This window comes from Oppia nitens, unplaced genomic scaffold, assembly GCF_028296485.1.
Source record: "Oppia nitens isolate AA-2021 unplaced genomic scaffold, nextdenovo-longstitch-racon4-pilon3 scaffold3_pilon_pilon_pilon, whole genome shotgun sequence".
Classification (NCBI taxonomy): Eukaryota; Metazoa; Arthropoda; class Arachnida; order Sarcoptiformes; family Oppiidae; genus Oppia; species Oppia nitens.
In genome coordinates, this window is record NW_026533221.1 from 492362 (window position 1) to 514011 (window position 21650).

The window sequence follows — 21650 nt, forward strand, 5'->3', positions numbered from 1 at the left end:
AACTATTAACGATAATATTTAATTAAAAAAAAAAAACAAAAACAAAAAACAAAATACAAATTTATTTTATATATCAAAAAAAAAAAATTATAAAAAATATATACTTTCAAAATTGGCGCTAAAATTGTCATTGAATGCCATCTATATATTGTTAAGCAAACATACAAAACAAATGTTTGGGTCCAATGTTTTTGGTGTTAATGTATTAAAAATTTTTTTGTTGTTTTGTTGTTGTGTTTTCACTTATAACTTATAATATAATAACTACTATATAATAAACATAACGTTATTTCCAAATGTTTAATACATTAATAGTAATAGTTATGACAATTGATGTCTAAAAAACAAAACAAACAATGATATCGATTACCGATTTGTTGGCCACCGATTTGTTGCCGCCGCTGCTGTTACCGATCGGCCAACAGGGTTAAGAGGATGATGAGAGTATTATTAGTATTAGTGGACATACGGGTCAATCAAAGTGTCCTGTTTTTTATTTGCAATCTGATCCCATCATTATCGTCATCGTAGTCAACAATGGTTAATGATATTTGTTGGTCACCGCTGAGATAGTAGTCGTAGTAATAGTAGTAATAATAATAATCATCCGCGGATGACGACAACTGTGTCCACGACCAGCAACAACAACAACAACTCGACTGCAGTCGCGGCCACAGCTACAGTCACGTCGATGATGGCCACATCATCCGTGTCGACGACAACGACGGGAATCAGTAGTGGTGGTAGTGGTGGTGGCCATTGTTTTGTCGGTAACAACAACAGTACTACTACTTCGGCCAGTACTTCATCGATGTCCTCGTCGTCGTCGTCGTCATCGATAAGCCAAATGCCCAGCGAATTGTTTACAGACAAAGAAGTCTTTATGAATCTCGTTCACAACGACAACTGCGGTGGCGGCGGCGGCGGCGGCGATGATGGCAATGGTCACCAATTGTTGTCTTCATCGTCGTCATCATCACTGTGGCAACTGTTAAGCGATCGTAAACGACAAGAGTTGTGCGACAATTATCTGCCCAATGGATTCACGTCGGCCGAAAAGTTACGTACAATCGAAATGCTATTCGCGGGTCAACTGAAACGATTCGATAGCGACCAGTTGTCGACGGTATTTGTCGGTTTGAAATTGCAGCGAATGAGTCCCGATCTGATCCGTACGCTGGACGAAGTGAAACAATTGAGGAAACGTTTGTTTGCCATCTATGAACAAAAACGACAGTCGCAACTGTTGACCGAAGTCTTAAACAAGCGGCGACTACTGGTCGATGAGTCCATACAAACAACAACGCCGAGGACGAGGACAACGACAAGCAAACAACGGCCAAACAACAAATCGCAACTCATATCACAAACTATTAATATTAATAATAATAATAATAATTGTCTTAAAGACAGGGCTCGCCGTAGATATCTTAAAGAATTGAAAGATATTTGCAGTAAAAGTGACGAAATCTCTTCGGATGACGAAAAACAACGACAACAACTAATGGATATTAAAAACAATAGTTTTGTTAATAGTATTACTAATAATAGTAGTAATAGTGATAATAATAATAACAATTCTTCATCATTGGTGTCTACATCTAAACTCAATGGTAGTATCAATACTACTACTACTACTACTACAGTGATCAACAATAATCATCAGATAAGTGACGAACAATACTATGAAATGTTAAGAAAACATCGGCGAAAACGTAAGGCCAAAGAGTCGTCGTCGTCGGACATCATTGGTAGGTATGAGCCGACACTGGAGACACAGAATATTTGTTTAAGCGATATAATAGCCAGAGTTACAAACACTGCCATCAATGCCAGCGGCGGCGGCGGTAACAACAAATCATCGGTAAACTCATTAACGTCGTCGTTGTCGTCGCCATTGACATCATCATCGGTGACGACACCATCGCTACAGTCCACGTCATTCATTCCCAAGTCTTCCTCTTCATTGTCGTCGTCCAAGAAAAAGGCGAAAACTTCTTCTTCTTCATCTTCAGCGCAGAGTTTAACAAAAATCAATTCATCGATGAATAATAATAATAATAATAATAATAATCAGAACCAAACTCTTCAGCGAAAATCTCAATCATCGCCGACAACAGCAATGATGGCGACGGCGACAATAAAACAAGAAAAACAAGTGATAACTACTACTACTACTAACACTACCACTGCTGCTGATACTACCGGTGGTATTACTAGTACAGCAACAGCAGCGGCGACAACATTACCAACTAGTTTTCAATTAACTAAATTTAGTGATAGTTTTAAACAACAACAACAAACACTTATGACTACCAGTGCTGGTGATAGTTGTGTTGGTAGTGGTGTTCGTGACAACAAAAATGTTTCGACAAAATCAAGTAGTAGTAGTAGTAGTAGTTCTGCGATTAAAAGTACAAATATAACCATTAAAACCAGTTCCCTGTCGTCGTCATCATCGACGACAACAACAAGTGATTCACAACAATCATCCGACTATCCAATGGTTGTCGGATCGCATCAATCGTTGGCATCAATGGTTAAACAACAACAGTCGACGAATACGACAACACCTGTGACCACAACAGAGCCGCCGCCGCCACCGCCGCAGAGTCCGGCAGCTGCTATAGCACCGGCCGTACCGTTTGAAAAGCCGCCGAAATGTTTCTTTTCGCTACTGCGCGACATATTCACGACGAACGCCCCGAACGATCAGAAACTAACGCTACATAAACTCGAAGAACTGGTCAAAGACAAGCTCCGGGTGTTTAGTCCGTTTCTGGGCTGGTCTACCGAAATGGTATCGCCAGCTATGAACTACTTGAGCGGTGTACTGCCGCCCCAACACTTGATACCGCTAGTTGACTACAAAGAAAAGAATCAACAATGGCAATGGATTGGCGGCGGTCGTGACCGCGATCCGGATCTGAGTCCGCTGTGCGACCAGTGGCTGAAAAGTAGGGGCGACGAAAATTCGGCTATCGGTGGCTCAGGCGGCGGCGGTCTAATGAATTTTTCGCAATCGTTGCCGCCGCCGGCCAAATGTACTACCGATTGGGTGGTCAGGCCGTCCAGTCACGAGGAAAAAACTAAATATCGTGTACAGGAAGCTATCAGATATAACAATCCTAATAAAGCGTTCACTTATCGGGTTCACGGCTACGAAAGTGTTGTCGGACCGGTTAAAGGTTGCGGTATTGCAACGGCCAATGGCCATACAAACTCGAGTCCGAACAAAGCTCGCGAACATTCACTGTTGGTGAACGATAGGCCACCGTTTGTTACGCTGTTGAGTCTGGTCCGGGATGCGGCTGCACGGCTGCCCAACGGTGAAGGTACCCGAGCAGACATTTGTGAACTGTTGAAAGATTCACAGTATTTGTTGCCAACAATATCCGACCAACAAGTGAATGGTATAGTCAGCGGTGCACTGGATCGCCTACACTACGAAAAGGATCCGTGTGTCAAATACGATGTCAACAGGAAAGTATGGATCTATTTGCATCGTAATCGTACGGAAGCCGAATTTGAACGGCTACATCAGGTCCAGATTGCGGCCGCAAAAGCTAAACGATCGATGAGTAAGGCTTCCCGAAAGACCAACAGTGCTACCAATGCCGCCAACGCTGCCGCTGCGTGTGGTGCTGCTGCTGGTGGTAGTAGTAGTAGTAGTGGTGTGGCCGCCGCCACCGCCAATCATCAACAACAACAACATCATTCAGGAGTTGGCAATCAATTGTTTCCGAAGACAACCCAACAGGCAATCAATCAGACTGTTAACAATATATTGAATTCGGATGTTCTGAAAGTTACCACTAAGTCGTCGTTGAGTTTAAGCGATTCTTCTATCGAATCTACGACAACAACAACACCTCCTGTAACTAATACCTCATCTGGTTCTTCAACAACAGAGGTTCAGACAGTAAATGCCAATAACAACAACAGCAAAGACTTTATTTCCGATTTGAAATCTTCGCTATTGTTTAACAAAATCATCAAAAAAGACAAAGACATCATCAGTAGTAGTAGTAGTACTACTAAAGGCATCGAAACCGCCGCCGCCGCCGCTAATACATTGTTGAGCTCACAGTTGTTGTTAAACAACGGTCCGCTATCTTCAGCAACGGCAACAACAACAACACCGTCGACGATGACATCGACAGCGAGTCCGTTATTTTTATCACTACAGACAGCAACACCAACAGCGAACCAACAGATTCTTCGAGACAACAAATCATCTACAGATAGTACTACTACTACTACTACTATAGCTATCAATGCCGCTGACCATCATGTCTTAGTTGGCGATAACACCACAACCATCAGCAGCAGCAGCAGCAGTAGTAGTAGTAATAACAACAAGAAGTTTACAAAACTGAAAGACATTAAGCTATTAGAACCGCCTCAACAAAAGATTATCTCAAAAACAATGTTTGATATGCCGAAGTCGTCGACTATCATTATGGCTGCAGTGTCTACTGCCGCCAGCAGCCCATCCCAATCCCACTCCAACACTGTTAGCCTATCCATAGCTGCCAGCGATACCTCTGCTATGACTACTACTACTACGACTACTCCTACAACAACAACAACAGCCACCACCAAATTAATTGTATCAAACAATTCCATAAAAGTGACGCCAAAATCACAACCGATGATGACTGGAGGAGGAGGAGGAGGAGGTCTGAATCATAACCGAAATGTTAGACAAGCGAAACAACAACATCCGCCAGCGATTAAAGTCCAGATACCGAAAACAATAACACTTCCCATATCGACTCAAAATACACTGAAAACACATCATCAACAGTCGTCATCGTCATCATCACTGGTGATGAAAACTAGTGCCACTGCTGCTGGTGGTGTTGAAGCTATTCCGGCGCTTATAAACGTATCGAATCCTACGGTAAATAGAGGATCAATTCAGATATCGTCAGCAGCAGCAGCCGAAGCTATTCAACAACAACAACAGCAACACTCGAGACCGCATCCAATCGGATCGAAGATATTGACGGGAACTGCTTATACTGTTAGCAATAGTAGTGGACACCACCAACACCAACACCACACCACTGTTAACAATAGTCCGATACACCATCATCCTCAGCAACAGCATCATCATCATCAGATAACAATACCGGCTTCGATGCTAATTGGTGCCCGACCCGGATCAGTTGTATTAGGTTTGTCACCCAAATTTTAATTGATAATTGTGCAAATTTTATATAATTATTATTATTATTACCGATACTCCTCTTAAATAGCCACTCCTAACGGCAAGTCCTATATGATGGCAGCAGCCGGCGGCGGGTCGTTTGTTTTGCAGCCAAACAATTCATTGTCGCCAGCAATTGTCGGCAGCGGTGGTGGTGGTGGTGGTTCCAGTGATCCATTATCAGCGTTAACGTCGTCGACATCATCGTCCCAATCGACGCCAGCGTTGACTATGCGTACACTTCAGGGTATTCGTGTAATACCTGTGAGCACAACAACCAATGCCAACTCGTCGTCGTCGACAAACAAGTTGACCAACAATGCAACGATTATCGGTAAAGTGGGCGTCACAGTCAACAGCACATCCGGTGGCGGCGGCGGCGGCGGCACACCGATAGTAATGACCGCTCAGCCGCAGAACGCCAACATTCCGCCTCATCATCAGTTTGTTGCCCGTATTATAACCACTGCTCAGGCGGCGGCCGCCGCGGCCAGTCGTGGCGGTGGCGCCGGAAATCTACAGCAAACACAGATAGTTATACCGTCGACGTCGGCTCTGCAGCCGATATTCTTAGCCCATCCTCCGTCGCAGTCGAACACCATTACCACCAATACATCGCCGCAGACATATATTACCGCTGCTGCTGTGACCACTGCTTCTGCCGCAGCCGCCGCCTCCTCATCGGCCACCACTACGACTACAATGTCCAGTGATTTACAGAAAGTCAGTGTTGTTTCGCTAGCGAGTAGTAGTAGTAGTGGTGGTAATAGTCTTTCATCGACGACAAGAACTACACCGTCGTCTTAACGGATGATTTTAGTGACCGAATATAGTTATAACCAAAACAAACAAAAAGTGATTATTTCAAAGACAATATAAATTTAATATATTAATTGTGTATAAGTTTTTAATATGTTTAATATGTGGACAACAAAATTGATGATAATTTCAACCAAAAAAAAACAAACAAATTAATTAATTGATTGAATCAAATCATTGATTGGGAATAAATTAAAACAAAAAAACTACTTAAGAAAATAGTGACAAAAAACTAATAATTTTTATAGTTATATATACTGTATATTATTATTATTATTATTACATAATAACTCAATGATATAGTTATTATTAGTTAATAAATAAAATTATCATTTAATTGATGATTGATTATTTAGTATATAATTATTTTAATAATAAACAAACAAACAAAAAACTTTATACTGAATATACAGTTAGAAGTTAGGATATATATATATACAGTATGTATACATATTAAAATAGATTGATAATTAAATATATATATATATATATGATATATTTTAAATTTTACAAAAAATTAACAAACAAACAAAAATAATTGTATTTAAATCATATGTAATAACAACAATGGTATTAGATATTTGTATAAATTATTTTTTATTTTCAATCAAATCAATCAATTTTTTTTTTAAATTGTTAGTTTGTTTAACTTATAAATATTATATTATTATTATTATTATTAATTATTATTGAATTAATTTATAAAAAGAAATTGTATCTATATCATTTTTTGTGTGTGTATATGTATGTATGTTTCAAATTGATTAATAATAATAATAATAATAATTTTATCAATTTATTTATAATAATAATTTAAAATTATATAACAGCAACACAAAAAAATGATTGTAATTTTTGTTTGTTATAATAATAAGTTTATTATTTTGTAATTATAATTATAAATATAATTATTATTAAAAATATTTCACAAACATATATATATATATAATAAGCAAACATTAATTTTTTTTAAAAAATAAATAAAATTATTATTTAGCTAATTATAGCCCACTCCTGCCTCCCTCCCACACCCCCCCCCCCAAACTTCACCGCGGGAGTATTGTTTTTTTTTTTGGGCACCTGTAGTGTCTATTATACTGTATATACACTACCATATGGTAAGGCATATAATTAAGTAATACCAGTGTATATCCAATAGGAGTCTAATACTACTACTGTATTAATACATATAAAAATGTTTTTGTATTGTAAAGTCTAAGCGCTTTATACCATACATACCATACATACTGTTTAGTATTGTATTGTCAAACACATTGACTTTCGGGTCTCGAAAGATATATATACTAAATAGTGTCTACAATCGGGTGAATCACGAGACAATCACCGATAGTGACCACCACTGCCACCACCAACAACCACAACCATGGCCTGTGTGCTAATGGTAGCCGAAAAGCCATCGCTGGCCCAATCGTTGGCCCAAATCCTATCCAATGGTAAACTCCGGACCCGTAAGTCGACGGCCAACAGTGCCTGCAGTATACACGAGTATCGGTCCTCATTTCGTGGCCAACGGGATACGTTGTTCAAGTTTACATCGGTTTGCGGACACGTTATGTCAACGAATTTTACCGGCAAATACAACAACTGGGACGCCATCGAACCGGTCGAACTGTTTGACTGTCCAGTGGTCAAAGAGGAGGCCAACCCGAAGCTAAATATGTTGAAATTTTTGCAGAAAGAGGTTAGCAATTATCATCAATAGCTACTACTATTACCGATGATGATGTCCAGTCAAATTAAATACGGCGGTAATTGCCATCTAATTTCCTCTTTTCCGCACCAATAGGCCCGCGGATGCGATTATCTGGTCCTATGGCTCGACTGCGACAAAGAGGGCGAAAATATTTGCTTCGAAGTTATCAATGCTGTCGAGTCGTCGATGAAGATATCGTTCGGCAGTCCGCAGGTTTGTTTTGGACACATTATCCGTCCGCCCGCCCGACGGAAATCCCAATTGATGTTATATTCACACCATTTCTTCCTCTTAGACTGTATTTCGGGCAAAGTTTAGCGCAATTACCGAAAAAGATATCAAACAGGCTATGAGTTCACTGGTATTACCGAATGAATTGGAATCTATGTCTGTCGATGCCCGACAAGAACTAGATTTGCGTATTGGATGCGCTTTTACCAGATTTCAGACCCGATTTTTTCACGTAATGATAGTCCACACACACACACACACACACCATCTATTTGATTGACAATTCATTATTATTATCATCTATTCATTCATTCATAGGGAAAGTACGGCGATTTGGACAGTTCGCTGATATCGTTCGGTCCGTGTCAGACACCGACACTCGGCTTCTGTGTCGAACGACACGACCGAATACAGACATTCAAACCCGAACCCTATTGGGTGTTGAGTGTTAGTGTACAGTCGACTACTGGAAATACGGCACCGATAGCATTGGATTGGGACAGGAGTCGAGAGTTTAGCCAAAATCAAGCGAAATCCTACTTGAATTCAGTAAAATCGCAAAAAAGGGCCAAAATTTTGTCCATTAATACGAAAGACAAGACCAAAGGTCGCCCGAATGCCTTGAATACTGTGGAACTGTTGAAGATTTGCAGCTCAGGTCTGGGCATTGGTCCGCATACGACAATGCAAATTGCCGAACGACTGTACACTCAGGGCTATATCAGTTATCCTCGAACTGAGACCACCCAATACCCGAGTAATTTCGATTTGATTGGTACGTTGCGTATACTATCGGCCGATAACAACTGGGGTCAGGATGTCAAGCAGCTGATCGAGTCGGGAATATCCCGACCGAAAGGCGGTCACGATGCCGGCGATCATCCGCCTATTACGCCGATGAAGTTGGCCCAACAACACGAACTATCCGATCGGGATTCGTATCGTATTTACGACTATATTTGTCGACATTTTATCGGCAGTATTAGTCCGGATATGCGCTACAGTCAGACAACGCTGACATTTGGTATCGGTTCGGAAACATTTTCAAAACAAGCATCAATGGTAACTGATCCCGGATTTACCCGATTTATGACCTGGCAGGCTATTGGCAACGACCAGCGTATACCATCGAGTCTACGGGTTGGCGACGAATTTCTGATAACTGACGCCAAACTAGTCGAACGTATGACTACACCACCCGATTATTTGACCGAATCAGGTATTGGAAGTGATTTAACTGATCTCTAATATCATATTAATTTATATATTTTTTTTTATATCCAATCCAATCATATCTGATCACCAGAACTGATCTCATTGATGGAAAAGCATGGCATCGGTACCGATGCTTCCATACCGACTCATATCAATAATATTTGTCTAAGAAATTATGTTAAGATATCGACTGGCCGTCGGCTAATTCCCACACAATTGGGTATTGTTTTAGTTCACGGCTACCAGAAAATCGACATCGATTTAGTGCTGCCAACCAAACGGGCAGCGCTGGAAAAACAATTGAACGAAATAGCAGCCGGTCGGGCCGACTTTGATCGGGTACTTAACAAAACTATCGATGAATTTTGCAAGAAATTCAAATATTTTGTCGATAATATACCGGCAATGGATCAACTGTTTGAGGTATCGTTTTCATCGCTGGCCGATTCGGGTAAACCGATATCCCGATGCGGTAAATGTCGCCGCTATTTGAAATTGATTCAGGCCAAACCGCAGCGGGTCTATTGCGCCACTTGTAACGATACGTATTCAATACCGCAAAACGGCTTAATTAAGACCTACAGGGAGTTGCGCTGTCCTATCGATGACTTTGAGCTTCTCTACTATACGAAGACAGGAGGCGGCGGAGGAGATAAAAGTTTTGTACTTTGTGTCCACTGTTTTAATGAACCGCCATTCGAGACGATGCCGAAAGCTAGCGGCTGTAATCAGTGTCCGAACGATGAATGTCGACACTCAATGGTAGCCAATACGCTAACCGATTGCCAAAACTGTCGACACAATGGCCAGCTAGTATTGGATCCGGGTTCGGGTCCGCCCACTTGGAAGATTGCCTGCAATAAGTGCCAGTTTTCGATGTCGGCCTTCAAAGATGCACAAAAAGTTACGGTCGAACGGGATTTGTGTCAGAAATGCGGGCGAAAATTGTGTTCAATTGAATACAAACCGGATAAGTCTCGGCTGAAAGACGGTAGTCAACAGTTTCAGGGATGTGTCTGGTGTTCGGATGATTATTCATCGCTGGTTCAGGCAATGGACAGATTGCAGATCAACTTTTCCAATAGAGCTACAGCAGGAGGTGCTGATGGCGGCGGCACTGATGGTCATTATAACAATCATTTTGATTCTGGACGTCGCGGTGGCGGCGGTGGTCGCGGAGGAGGAGGAGGATATGGAGCTCCAAGAAGTAGAGGTAGAGGTCGTGGTGGACGAGGAAGAGGAGGAGGAGGTAGTAGTTTTGGAGAAGACGGTGGTCGCGGATCTTCCAGAGGAGGCGGTAGAAGAGGCAGAGGTGGTCGCGGAAGAGGTCGAAGAGGAAGAGGTGGTGGCGACGATAGCGGTGACGAAGACTATGGCTATTCAGCACCGAAAGGAGCGATGACTCTCTCGGACTTTCTCTGAATTAATAATTAATTAATTTTTTAATTATTTTGTTTTCATATTTTTTTTTTGTATTTCTAATTGTAATTTATTTTTTAAAACTACACATTTTTTCTGACAGTGTTTGTAATTAATTTAATAAATAATAAAAAAAATTTTTTATATATAAAAATATATAAATAAACTTTTTTCTTGATAATTAAAAGTAAATGAGTAAAAAAAATATTTATAAAATGTTTTAGCGCATCAAAAAAATTTTTTTAAAATTATCTTAAAAATTAGTATATGATTTTTTGTTGTTAAAAAAATAATTTATTAATATTTTAGAAAATTTTAATATACCGTAGATTATAATATGTCTAATAAAATTTTTTTATTAGCTTATCATAAATAGCAATATTAAATACAATTATTAAAACTTTACAGTTTTCAAAAATATATATATATATATCATATATATATTTAATTAATTATAATTATAAATTAATATAAATTTTAATTATTATATAGTATTACACTGAACAGTATAAGTACAATAAAATAATTGATATCAAAATTTTTTTTTTTAAAAATAAGTAATATGAGAATTATTAGATAATAATAATAATAATTTTTTTATTAAAAATAAAATATTAGTGGGGTTTACAAAAAATTGTATTTATAAAAACAAAAATTTATTTATTTTTAAATATATATAACTTAATAAATAAATTTTTGTCAATATTTTTTTTTTAAATATAAACCATCTGGAAGTTTGTCATAACTTTTTTTTTTAATTGTTTAAATTTAATTCAATTTAAATTTAATATTCAATATCAATTTAATAATTATAATTTAAATAAATTGATGGCATTATACACTATGTGTTACTATAAAATAATTATTATCTATACTATAAATTATACTATAAATTATTTATTTATTTTAATAAATAATTTTGTAGTTTTAATTAATAATAGCATCTGATTATCATATATTGTTTTTTTTATTAAATTAAATTTAATTGATGAAAATTAAAATTAATTAATTTTTATAATACCCGCGCCCCCGCCCAATATAAATACAACATTGAAATATAATAATTAATATTTAATTTAAATTTAGAAATATTTATTTTAATAAACAGTGCCATCGATTGTCATATACACTGTACTACAGCATTGTATTGAAACACATTGTATTTATACAGTAGTATAGAGTAAATACTGCAAACATATTGTATTATACAGTACTTAACACACGTGTCTTTCATACACTTATTGTTTGTTTTGTTTACCGATGATTGTTGTCCACCAAATTGCGGGTATCATTTGGTCCCGAATTTAGTATAGAAGACACATGAGTAGTCATCAACAACAACAACAACAGTTGCGGCGTTCGCTGAGCCGACAACCGTTGGCCGGCCGACGATCGGCGGCCGGCAGTTGGCAACGCTATGGCCACCAATTATCGGCATTTGTTCGGCACAATTGTCTAACATTGCGGCTACTATTTGATGGCCAATTTTCAGCGGCCATAATGGTCTTACTATTGGTCGGCGAATTCGTACTGAACATCTATATTATCAATCGTGTTAAATGTAAGTCCGCGGCGGCGGCCAATTGATGGTTATTATCGGTAATACTTGAATAATTGGTCCCATTTTTTGCCCCCTCCCCCCCCCGATTTAGATACCGAAATCGATTGGTCAACCTATGTCCAACAGGTCGAGTGTTTTGTCCAGAACGGTACCGTAAACTATGAACAGATTGGCGGCAATACGGGACCGATTGTCTATCCGGCTGGCCATCTGTACTCGTATTCTGCGCTCTACTATCTGACCAATCGGGGTACAGATATCCGCCGATGTCAATATATTTTTGCGGCCATCTATCTGTTGACATTGGCCTCAGTATTCCGTATCTATAGACGTATGGATCAAATGGTTAGTTTGAGACAACAAAATCAAAATGTTTTGATATTCAGGTCAAGTCTGTAGTGTGTTTCGGGACTAATTGGTAATCAATACATACCATACATATCCTGAGGATGAGGAAGTGGTCGATGATTAAGACACAAAATGAATTTGCTGTTCACATTCAGACAAAATTGTTTGGTGATAACAAACCATATAATATGAGACCACTTTTTTTTATAGATCTTTTAATTGATCCCTTATTTTAAATATAATTTATAGTATATGTAGTAAAAAAAAACTCAAAAATAATTACCAATATATCATATATGATATAACAAAAAATACTTTATAAATAGATTTTTTATTTAAAATAATAATTTTAATCAATACTAACAAAAATTGTGAATTTTTTTTTAATTATCCAAAAAAATAATTATTAATATTTTAATAGTAAATTAGTATTTATTAGACATTAATTATATAGTAATAATAATTATTAATATTATTATCTTTTTTTTTTATTTCTACTAACTATATGTCCATCAATCGGGTGGGGGAACCATATGGTGATGTCGTGTATATGGATGGATATACCATCAAAAACAGTTGCCTCCCTATGTGTTTATAGTGATGTGCTGTACATCCTATAGGATACACTCGATATATGTGCTCCGTTTGTTCAATGATACCATAGCTATGCTATTACTATACATAGCCATCAACTTTTTCATTGACCGCAAATGGACAGTCGGATCAATATTTTATAGGTTTGTTGTGCTATATATATATATACATAACTATATCTTAATTAATATCAAACTTTTTTTTTGTTTTGTTTGTTTGTTTGTTAACTATAGTTTGGGAGTATCGGTCAAAATGAATATACTATTGTTTGCACCGGCATTACTGCTTCTATACATTGAAAATAATAGTTTGAAAAATGTTGCCAAAAATCTGGGTATTTGTGCTATAATTCAGGTAATTATTATACAATATATATAGTGATACATAAAATTTTATATAAAAAAATGTTTACTATAAATGTATTACTAGTAGTAGTAGTAGTAGTGATATATAGTATAAATATATAGCTAATGATATATACTTTATATATCTAATTAAATTTTTACATAAACTAATTAGCAAAACGAAAATAAATTAGAGAAAGAGAGAAACAAACAAAAAATATTTGATTACTATTTTCAAATTAAATTGTCTACAAAAATGTAAAAAACAAATCAATTAAACCAAAAAAAAAAACTTCTTTTTTTCTATATGTAAATCTAAGTTAATAATAGGTTTACCATTTTTGGCCAGTCATCCGAAAGCCTATCTGATTAGATCATTCAATTTGGGCCGTATATTCATGCATAAGTGGACAGTCAATTGGCGATTTCTACCCAACCATCTATTTATTAGCCCTTATTTTCATCTAATTTTATTAACATTACATTTGATGACAATTGTATTGTTTTTCAAGTCAAGGTATAACTAAATTTTTTTATAACAATATTTGATTAAAAATTAGGGTTATATTTGAATTAATTTTAATTTAATAATTGTATTTATTATTACTATATAGATATATACAATGTTTTAAACGTATTATTAATGTTAAAAAATTGACGAAAACAACTGCCGCTAATGTGTTGACAAATAATCGTAAGTATTATTATTATTATTATACTGTATATAAACTTATTATTATAATATACTGATATATATATATACAGTATATATATTTAATTTATTTTGAATAGTAAACAACAAAATGGTTTATATTTACCCAAAAAAAATTTTACTATTTATACTGTAGATTATAAAATTAGTAGTCAATTATATACAGTATATATATATAATTAGCTAAAATAAAATCTATTTTATTTTGTCAAAAAAACAATTAGTTTCATAAAAAAAACAATTTAATTTGTTTTCTATAATAATAATAATAATATTTACTGTAATTTTTGTTTTTGTTTTGAATCACTATTTAATAATATTATTGAAGCGTTAATTAAAGCAAATATAGGAAATACACACTTATTTTGTTTGATAATTGATTTGATAACTAAAATAATTTATATACAATATATACATATTATTATTATTATTATTATATATTTATTTAAATAAAATTTAAATACTAATTGTAAAATCTATACTAATTTAATAATTGTATGACATTTATAACTAAACAGATATATTATGGACACTATTTATCGCCAATTTTATTGGTATAGCCTATTCTCGTTCACTGCACTATCAGTTTTATGTTTGGTATTTCCATTCACTACCGTTCCTATTGTGGTCGACACCATATTCACCAAAGACTAAGTAAGTGTTGATTATTATATTATATTATATCATATATTGATATATATATATATATATATATATATATATATATATATATATATATATGTTGTATATCTTATTAGACAATACATACACACACACACAATGAAATACTAGTGTCTAATGTTTGTTTAAATACGATAAGGGCTAACCTAACCAACCAATAAAACATATAAAAGACTAACCGCTAATGCATTTTGATTTTGATTATTACATGTGTTATGAATAGTTATGTGTACTGTATTTGCTCATCCATTTATATATATATATATTTTATTAAATAACTAACTGTCCACACACACACACACATGTATGTTAGCTGGCTATACATATCGGGTAATTTTTTTTAAAGGATATACATAAATAATACCAACAAATATACTATATATATATATATATATATATATATAGTCAATAGTTTGCTAATATATATATTTATTTATTTAGCTAGTATAATTTATTTTTATTTAAAATAATAATTAATTAAAATTTTTTTATAATATTCTTTATGTATAGAATATATTCTATAAATATATAAATATTTTTTTTTACTATAAAATACATTCAATATTATATAAATAATAATAATAATTATTATTATTATTTTATTGTATATAAAGTGGTCGATGATTAAAAAAAACTATTTGCTGTTCACATTCAGATAATTAAAAAAAAAATTAATTGTTGATCAAAAAAATAATATGAGACCACTTATAAATACTATTGATATTTATTAATTGATTTGTTTTAAAAAAAAAACTAATTAAAAAATAATTATATAATAAAAAAGTTTTATAGAAATTCTAGTTTCAATTGAAAATTGTTGTTTCAATAATAATACAATAATAATAAACAATTTGAATCATATAAACCAATGCATATTATTATTATTACAAATGTATTATTGAAATTGTTTATACAAAAATACAGTACTATACTATTGACTATAGTTTTATTTTTATTATATATATACAGTATAAACTTAAAAATAAAACAAAATACAGTATAAATCAAATAATTTATTATAGCTTTTAATAAGTACATTGACTGCACAATTATATTGTGTTTGTATAGTATAGTCTATATAACTATATAACTAATGTATTTATACTGTATGTGTGAACCTATAAAATATAGTAATAGGCTTTTAATTTGATACTGTATTTAATAATAGTTAATATATTAATAAATAAAATTAAATTTTATAGTATTTATCTATTGTAACAATTAGTTAACAAATTTATTAATTATTAATTTTTTTGGGCTAATATAAAATATCAATACAATGTATAGTACTATATATACAGTATATAAAGTTTATATTATTATTTTTTTTAAACATGAATATAATGTACTGTATAACAAAATTACAAGTATTAATAAAATAGTAGACAATTTTTTTTTAATTATTATTATTATTATTATAAATGTATGTCTAATATAAATTAAAACTAAGGAGAGATTTATTTTTTGTATAAATTAATTAATTAATTAATTAAACTAAAAAAAAAATATTGTATATAACTGTCAATATTATTTACAGTATAATACAGTATAAATTATTTCAAATACTATATATATATATATAAACAAATTGAATAAATTTTTTGTTTGTTTATTATTATTGTTAAAACAAATTAAAAGTGAACTAGGAAATTAATTAAAAAAATTTTTTTAGTTTTTTTTGTTATAAGATTAGATTTCTAGTCTAATTTAATTATTTATTTTAAGTTGAATATTAAGTGTCTATTTAAGTACTGTATACTAAAAATTTATTCAATATAATGTAAATTAACCATGTATAATTTTGTTGTTGTTGTTGTTTTAATTGATTAAATACAAATTATTATTATTGACATTATTTAATATGTATTTAATCATAAATTTTTTGTTGTTGAAAAAAATTACTTTTTAAAATCAATTAGATTTTTGTTTTAGCAAGCTCAAATTTATACATTCAAGCAAAAATTAAGTGTTTATAAAACATATATTATAAATATATATATATATATTTAAATAATATGTATTATATAATAATCAATGAATAAATACTAAAAAAAATAAATAAATAAATAATTTAATCTTATATTTTAGGTTTTTATATTTAACTTTTTTTTAAATTGAAAAAAATAACTTATTATTATAATATAGAAACTAAAAACTTTTATATATAAAATTTCTATATATATTCAATATATTGTTTTTATAAATAAATTTATTATTATTTTTTAATTTTTTAAAATTATTTTTTTTTATTGAATAGACTGTGCCTTTTGGGTCTCATAGAGTTCTCGTGGAACTCCTATCCGAGTACTAGTCTAAGCAGTGGTATCTTACATATGGTTCATCTGATCCTATTGTTTGGTTTGTGGCGAAATAGATCCCAATATGATATCGGATCGCATAATAATAATAATACAAATAATAATACAACGAAAAAAAAGATAAAATGAAATAACATTTATTATATATATATAAAAAAAAAACTCAAAAAAATAACAAAATAATTGATTAATTTGTTTATATTGATATACCTGTATATATATATATATATAGATTTTATTATAAAAATATTATATACACTTAATATATATATATACAGTAAGTACCGGTAATAATAATAATATAGATATATAGTGTATATATATATATAATATATTGAATAACATTTTTTATTCACTGGAATTTTATTATTAATTTTTATTGTTGTTATTATTTTCTAAATAATTTTTTTTTGAAAAATAATTTTTCCGTTTTTGAAAGTTATTTTTATTTAGTTTTTTAAAAAACCGAAAGCGATATTTTCAGGCAATTTTTGTTTTGTTATAATAATATTAATGCTGTAATACTACTAATAATATTGTATTTATTATTATTATTATTTATTTGTACAAAAAATAAGATTTTTAAAATTTAATTTAATATATAAATACATTAATAAAATATCAAAAATATTTGTTAAATATTTAATTTAATTAAACTCGGATATACACTGTGTGTGTGTGTTTGTATATTAACTATGTATAGAAATGTTATAATAATAATAATAATAACTTAATAATAATATAATATAAATATTTATATAATTGCCTGCCAGTCATTTTTGTTTGTTAATTATTTTTTGTTTTATATTATTATAATAATATTATTTAAAAATTTATTATTAAAAATAGTTTAGTTTCTTCTCTCTCTCTCTCTCTCTCTCTGTTTGTGTGTATATTTAAATTTTTTGAATATTTTCTATTGATATAAATAAATAAAATAAATGATTTTTGAATATTATATAATAATTGTAATTATTATTATTTTATATATAAATTATTTACTTTAATAATTAATACTGAATTATGATATTTATATTTAAAAATATTAAATATTTTTTTAATTAGATGAAAATATATAACTTTATTTTTATTATATAAACTACAATTCAATAGCAACAAAATTTGATTAATTTATTATTATTGTTAATTATATATTGTTAAATGCTTTTAACAAAAATAAAATAATAATAATAACACTGTATTTAAATATATGAGCCCCCAGTTAATTACCGTATAAATTAATTCATTGCCTTATTCAACAAAAAAAGCAATTATTATTATTATTATATTTTGTATTTTTAATTTATATTATTATATATTGCCGGTAAATATAATATATATATATATCATATAATAATTTTTTATTTATTTATTATATTTTAATGTTGTTTTTTCTACCTATCTATCTATCTATTGATTTATATCATAAATATTATTAGTATTGATATTATTGTAATTTAATAGCCTATAGACAATCGGATATTTTTTGTTCAATAAAATATATATATATAATAATAATAATAATATTTTTTTGTATTAGTTAAAGAAATCGGATATTTAATAATAATAATAATAATAATTATTATTATTATTATTATTGATATTATTTATTATTATCTATGTAAAAATTTAAAGGTTATTTATATATTGCTAACTTTATTTGATATACAGGTAATATATATATTGTAATTGTAAATACTTGACACATACGGTTAATAATAATAATAATAATAATAATATTGTACTAAACACTATATATATATAAGTAATTAATTAGATAAAAATGTCACTGATGATAATAATAATAATATTATATAATTGCATACCATATAGTTTTTTTTGATTGATAATATTGATTATTTATTAATAACCAGTTCAGATTCATATAATAATATGTACAGTAATTATATCCAATATATATATATGTATATCAATACCCAAAATAGTTATTAGGATTGCCAACTAAACACACACACACACACACACACACAAAATAACAATAGACACTAGTATTAAACTTGACATTCAATAAATTGTTAATTAAAAATAATAATAATAAATAAATTGAACTTGTTGAAATGGATAAATAAAAAATGTAGATTTTAAATTTAAAAGCTATTTTTATACTTTAACTTAGTATATAATTTATATATATATATATTATGAATTGATTTTATATTTAAATATAAACACCGGGGTTTTTTCATTGTGTATAACTATTTTATTATATATATATTAAAACTTTATTTATAGTACTTTATTTAAATAATAATACTAATTTAAATAATAATACTAAATGTAAATTATGTTATGTCTAGTAATTTAATCTCAAGGGTGACACACTTGTATAATGGACACCCTATTGATTTGTGATTTAATTATATATATATATATATATATCTAGATAACTTTAATTTAGTAATATATAATATATTTATAGCCAGAAAAAAAATTATAAGGCTTATATTTTATTACATAGGTTTGTTATATACAGTATATGTTTTATATATCACGTAATATATTATAAGTTATTTTTCATTAGATAACCAAATTAAATATTAACCTTTAATTATATATATATATATATAATAATTTTAACATTTAACAATAAGCGCACATTCATACCAACACTTTCATACAAACAATTGTATAGTTTATTATACGATAGATTACATCATGTAATTGGTAACACATAGACAACCATACATAACGTAAAATATATATATATATATATATATCAGGGTTAAGTAAGGGGGGGTAGGGGGGTATGGCCAAAATACCCCCCTAAGATCGAGATTTTGGGATTTTACCCCCCCAGACTTTGACCAAATGGGAAAAAATGTCGCTTAAAAACGAGGAGAAATGACCCCCCCCTAAAATTTTGACGCCGAAGGCGCCAAAAATTTTTTGAAGTTTTAAAAAATTTTAATTTTAGTGTTTTTAGTGTTTATATGTTTTTAAAATTTATATGAATCTAATTATTGATTATAAATAAATAAAATAGTTAAAATAACGTTAAAACTCATGAAAAAATAACATAATTTTAATTAAAATATTAAACTAAAAAATTAAAAATTACCTATTTGTTGAAAAAAGTAATCATATTAAAATTTAAATATAAGTTTAAGGTAGTTTAATAAGTTAATAAAACAATAAATACTTATATTACAAGGTTTTTATTAATAATTTTTAAAATTTTAACTAAAAAATCTTAAAAATTTTGAATTTAATAATTAGTATTCAGTCAGTATTTATATAAAAATAATATTAAAAAATAAAATTATATATATAAACTATGAACATTAAGTATTATTTAAATAATTAATTATGTTAAAAGTTAAAAATTATTAAAATACTAAAAATAACTCATAGTGTATCATTAATGCTTTTATCAACTATTTTTAAATCTTAAATACATTATTTTATTTTTTGTTAAAATGTTTTTATTAATTTTTAAATTTTTTTTAAAAAAATATTTATTTTTTGTTAAAATTTAAGTTTTTGTTAATTTTTAAGTTTTTTTTATATTTTTGGAAATTTTACCTATTTTCCCGGGAACTTATACGGGAACTTAAGGGAATTTTATTGAATTTACATGGGAATATTCGGGAACTTAAGGAATTTTTAGGGAATTTTCTCTTGACACCCCCCCTTGATTTTGGATTTTTGAAAAAATTGCTGTTTAAAAATGCAATAAAAATCTTACCCCACCCAATACCCCCCCCCCAAGATTTTTCGAGAATTTTGTAAATTTTACCCCGGTCTACCCCCCCCCCTAAAATCCAAAACCTTGCTTAACCCTGATATATATATATTAAGTATTTTAACATTGATAATAATTATTATAAAAATTAATTAATAAATAGCAAAAAATATAAATTATTAAAAATCACATTATATTCAATTATTTAATATAATAATTTTTTTTTAAATTGCAAAAATTAAAAAAAAATTATTATGATTATATGTATTTATAAGCATTTTTTATTGTCATTTCTATTGCTTATTAAAATTTTTTAATGTTTTGTTTTGAAAGTGTTGGTATGAATGTGCGCTTATTGTAATATATATTCATATATATAGTTTTATCAGATGATAATATGAGAGTCAAAATACATATGATATATCAACCTTTTAACGGACGGATAAATTATAACAAATAATATAAACAATACATCTATCGATCAAAATGGGCATCAATTATGTCACTAATTAAGAAAATAATATTTTTTAATTTATATATGAAATAATACCGTAATAACTCAAATATATATTTAAACTATCTTATATATATATATAGTTAACTCATGTTTTTAAAATTAATACCGTATTCCCATATTAAAAATAGTTTTTTTTGAAAAATACCGTATTCCCATATTAAAAATAGTTTTTTTTGATAAAGTACCGTATTCCCATATTAAAAATAGTTTTTTTTGATAAAGTACCGTATTCCCATATTAAAAATAGTTTTTTTTGATA

The 21650-nt window shown here is 30.3% G+C and overlaps 3 protein-coding genes across 3 annotated transcripts; all 3 read left to right on the forward strand.

Annotated features, from left to right (window-relative positions):
- The first annotated feature begins 613 nt into the window (after positions 1-613).
- LOC128958950 (serine-rich adhesin for platelets-like) lies at positions 614-6254 on the forward strand. The gene is made up of 2 exons (XM_054304918.1): positions 614-5183; positions 5265-6254. Exons 1-2 carry the CDS (start codon positions 614-616, stop codon positions 6020-6022), a joined length of 5328 nt encoding a protein of 1775 aa, XP_054160893.1. The 3' UTR covers positions 6023-6254.
- A 957-nt stretch (positions 6255-7211) lies between these two features.
- On the forward strand, positions 7212-10694 carry LOC128958593 (DNA topoisomerase 3-beta-1-like). The gene is made up of 5 exons (XM_054304472.1): positions 7212-7736; positions 7842-7961; positions 8044-8211; positions 8298-9198; positions 9286-10694. The coding sequence occupies exons 1-5, from the start codon at positions 7419-7421 to the stop codon at positions 10614-10616; spliced, it is 2838 nt and encodes a 945-aa protein (XP_054160447.1). The 5' UTR covers positions 7212-7418; the 3' UTR covers positions 10617-10694.
- Positions 10695-11747: 1053 nt separating this feature from the next.
- LOC128958594 (lethal(2)neighbour of Tid protein-like) lies at positions 11748-17318 on the forward strand. Its single transcript, XM_054304473.1, has 8 exons — positions 11748-12174; positions 12266-12519; positions 13099-13259; positions 13350-13470; positions 13781-13977; positions 14075-14154; positions 14691-14826; positions 17111-17318. The coding sequence occupies exons 1-8, from the start codon at positions 11934-11936 to the stop codon at positions 17298-17300; spliced, it is 1380 nt and encodes a 459-aa protein (XP_054160448.1). The 5' UTR covers positions 11748-11933; the 3' UTR covers positions 17301-17318.
- The last annotated feature ends 4332 nt before the right edge of the window (positions 17319-21650 follow it).

Excerpts from the sequence above, each read along its gene's own strand:
- LOC128958950 (XM_054304918.1), top strand. The coding sequence starts at position 614 with ATGACGACAACTGTGTCCACGACCAGCAACAACAACAACAACTCGACT. Across the intron at positions 5,184-5,264 it reads ACCCGGATCAGTTGTATTAG|CCACTCCTAACGGCAAGTCC; the intron begins GTTTGTCACCCA and ends CCTCTTAAATAG.
- LOC128958593 (XM_054304472.1), top strand. The coding sequence starts at position 7,419 with ATGGCCTGTGTGCTAATGGTAGCCGAAAAGCCATCGCTGGCCCAATCG. Across the intron at positions 7,962-8,043 it reads TATCGTTCGGCAGTCCGCAG|ACTGTATTTCGGGCAAAGTT; the intron begins GTTTGTTTTGGA and ends TCTTCCTCTTAG. Across the intron at positions 8,212-8,297 it reads TTCAGACCCGATTTTTTCAC|GGAAAGTACGGCGATTTGGA; the intron begins GTAATGATAGTC and ends ATTCATTCATAG.
- LOC128958594 (XM_054304473.1), top strand. The coding sequence starts at position 11,934 with ATGAGTAGTCATCAACAACAACAACAACAGTTGCGGCGTTCGCTGAGC. Across the intron at positions 12,175-12,265 it reads TATTATCAATCGTGTTAAAT|ATACCGAAATCGATTGGTCA; the intron begins GTAAGTCCGCGG and ends CCCCCGATTTAG. Across the intron at positions 13,260-13,349 it reads GTCGGATCAATATTTTATAG|TTTGGGAGTATCGGTCAAAA; the intron begins GTTTGTTGTGCT and ends TGTTAACTATAG.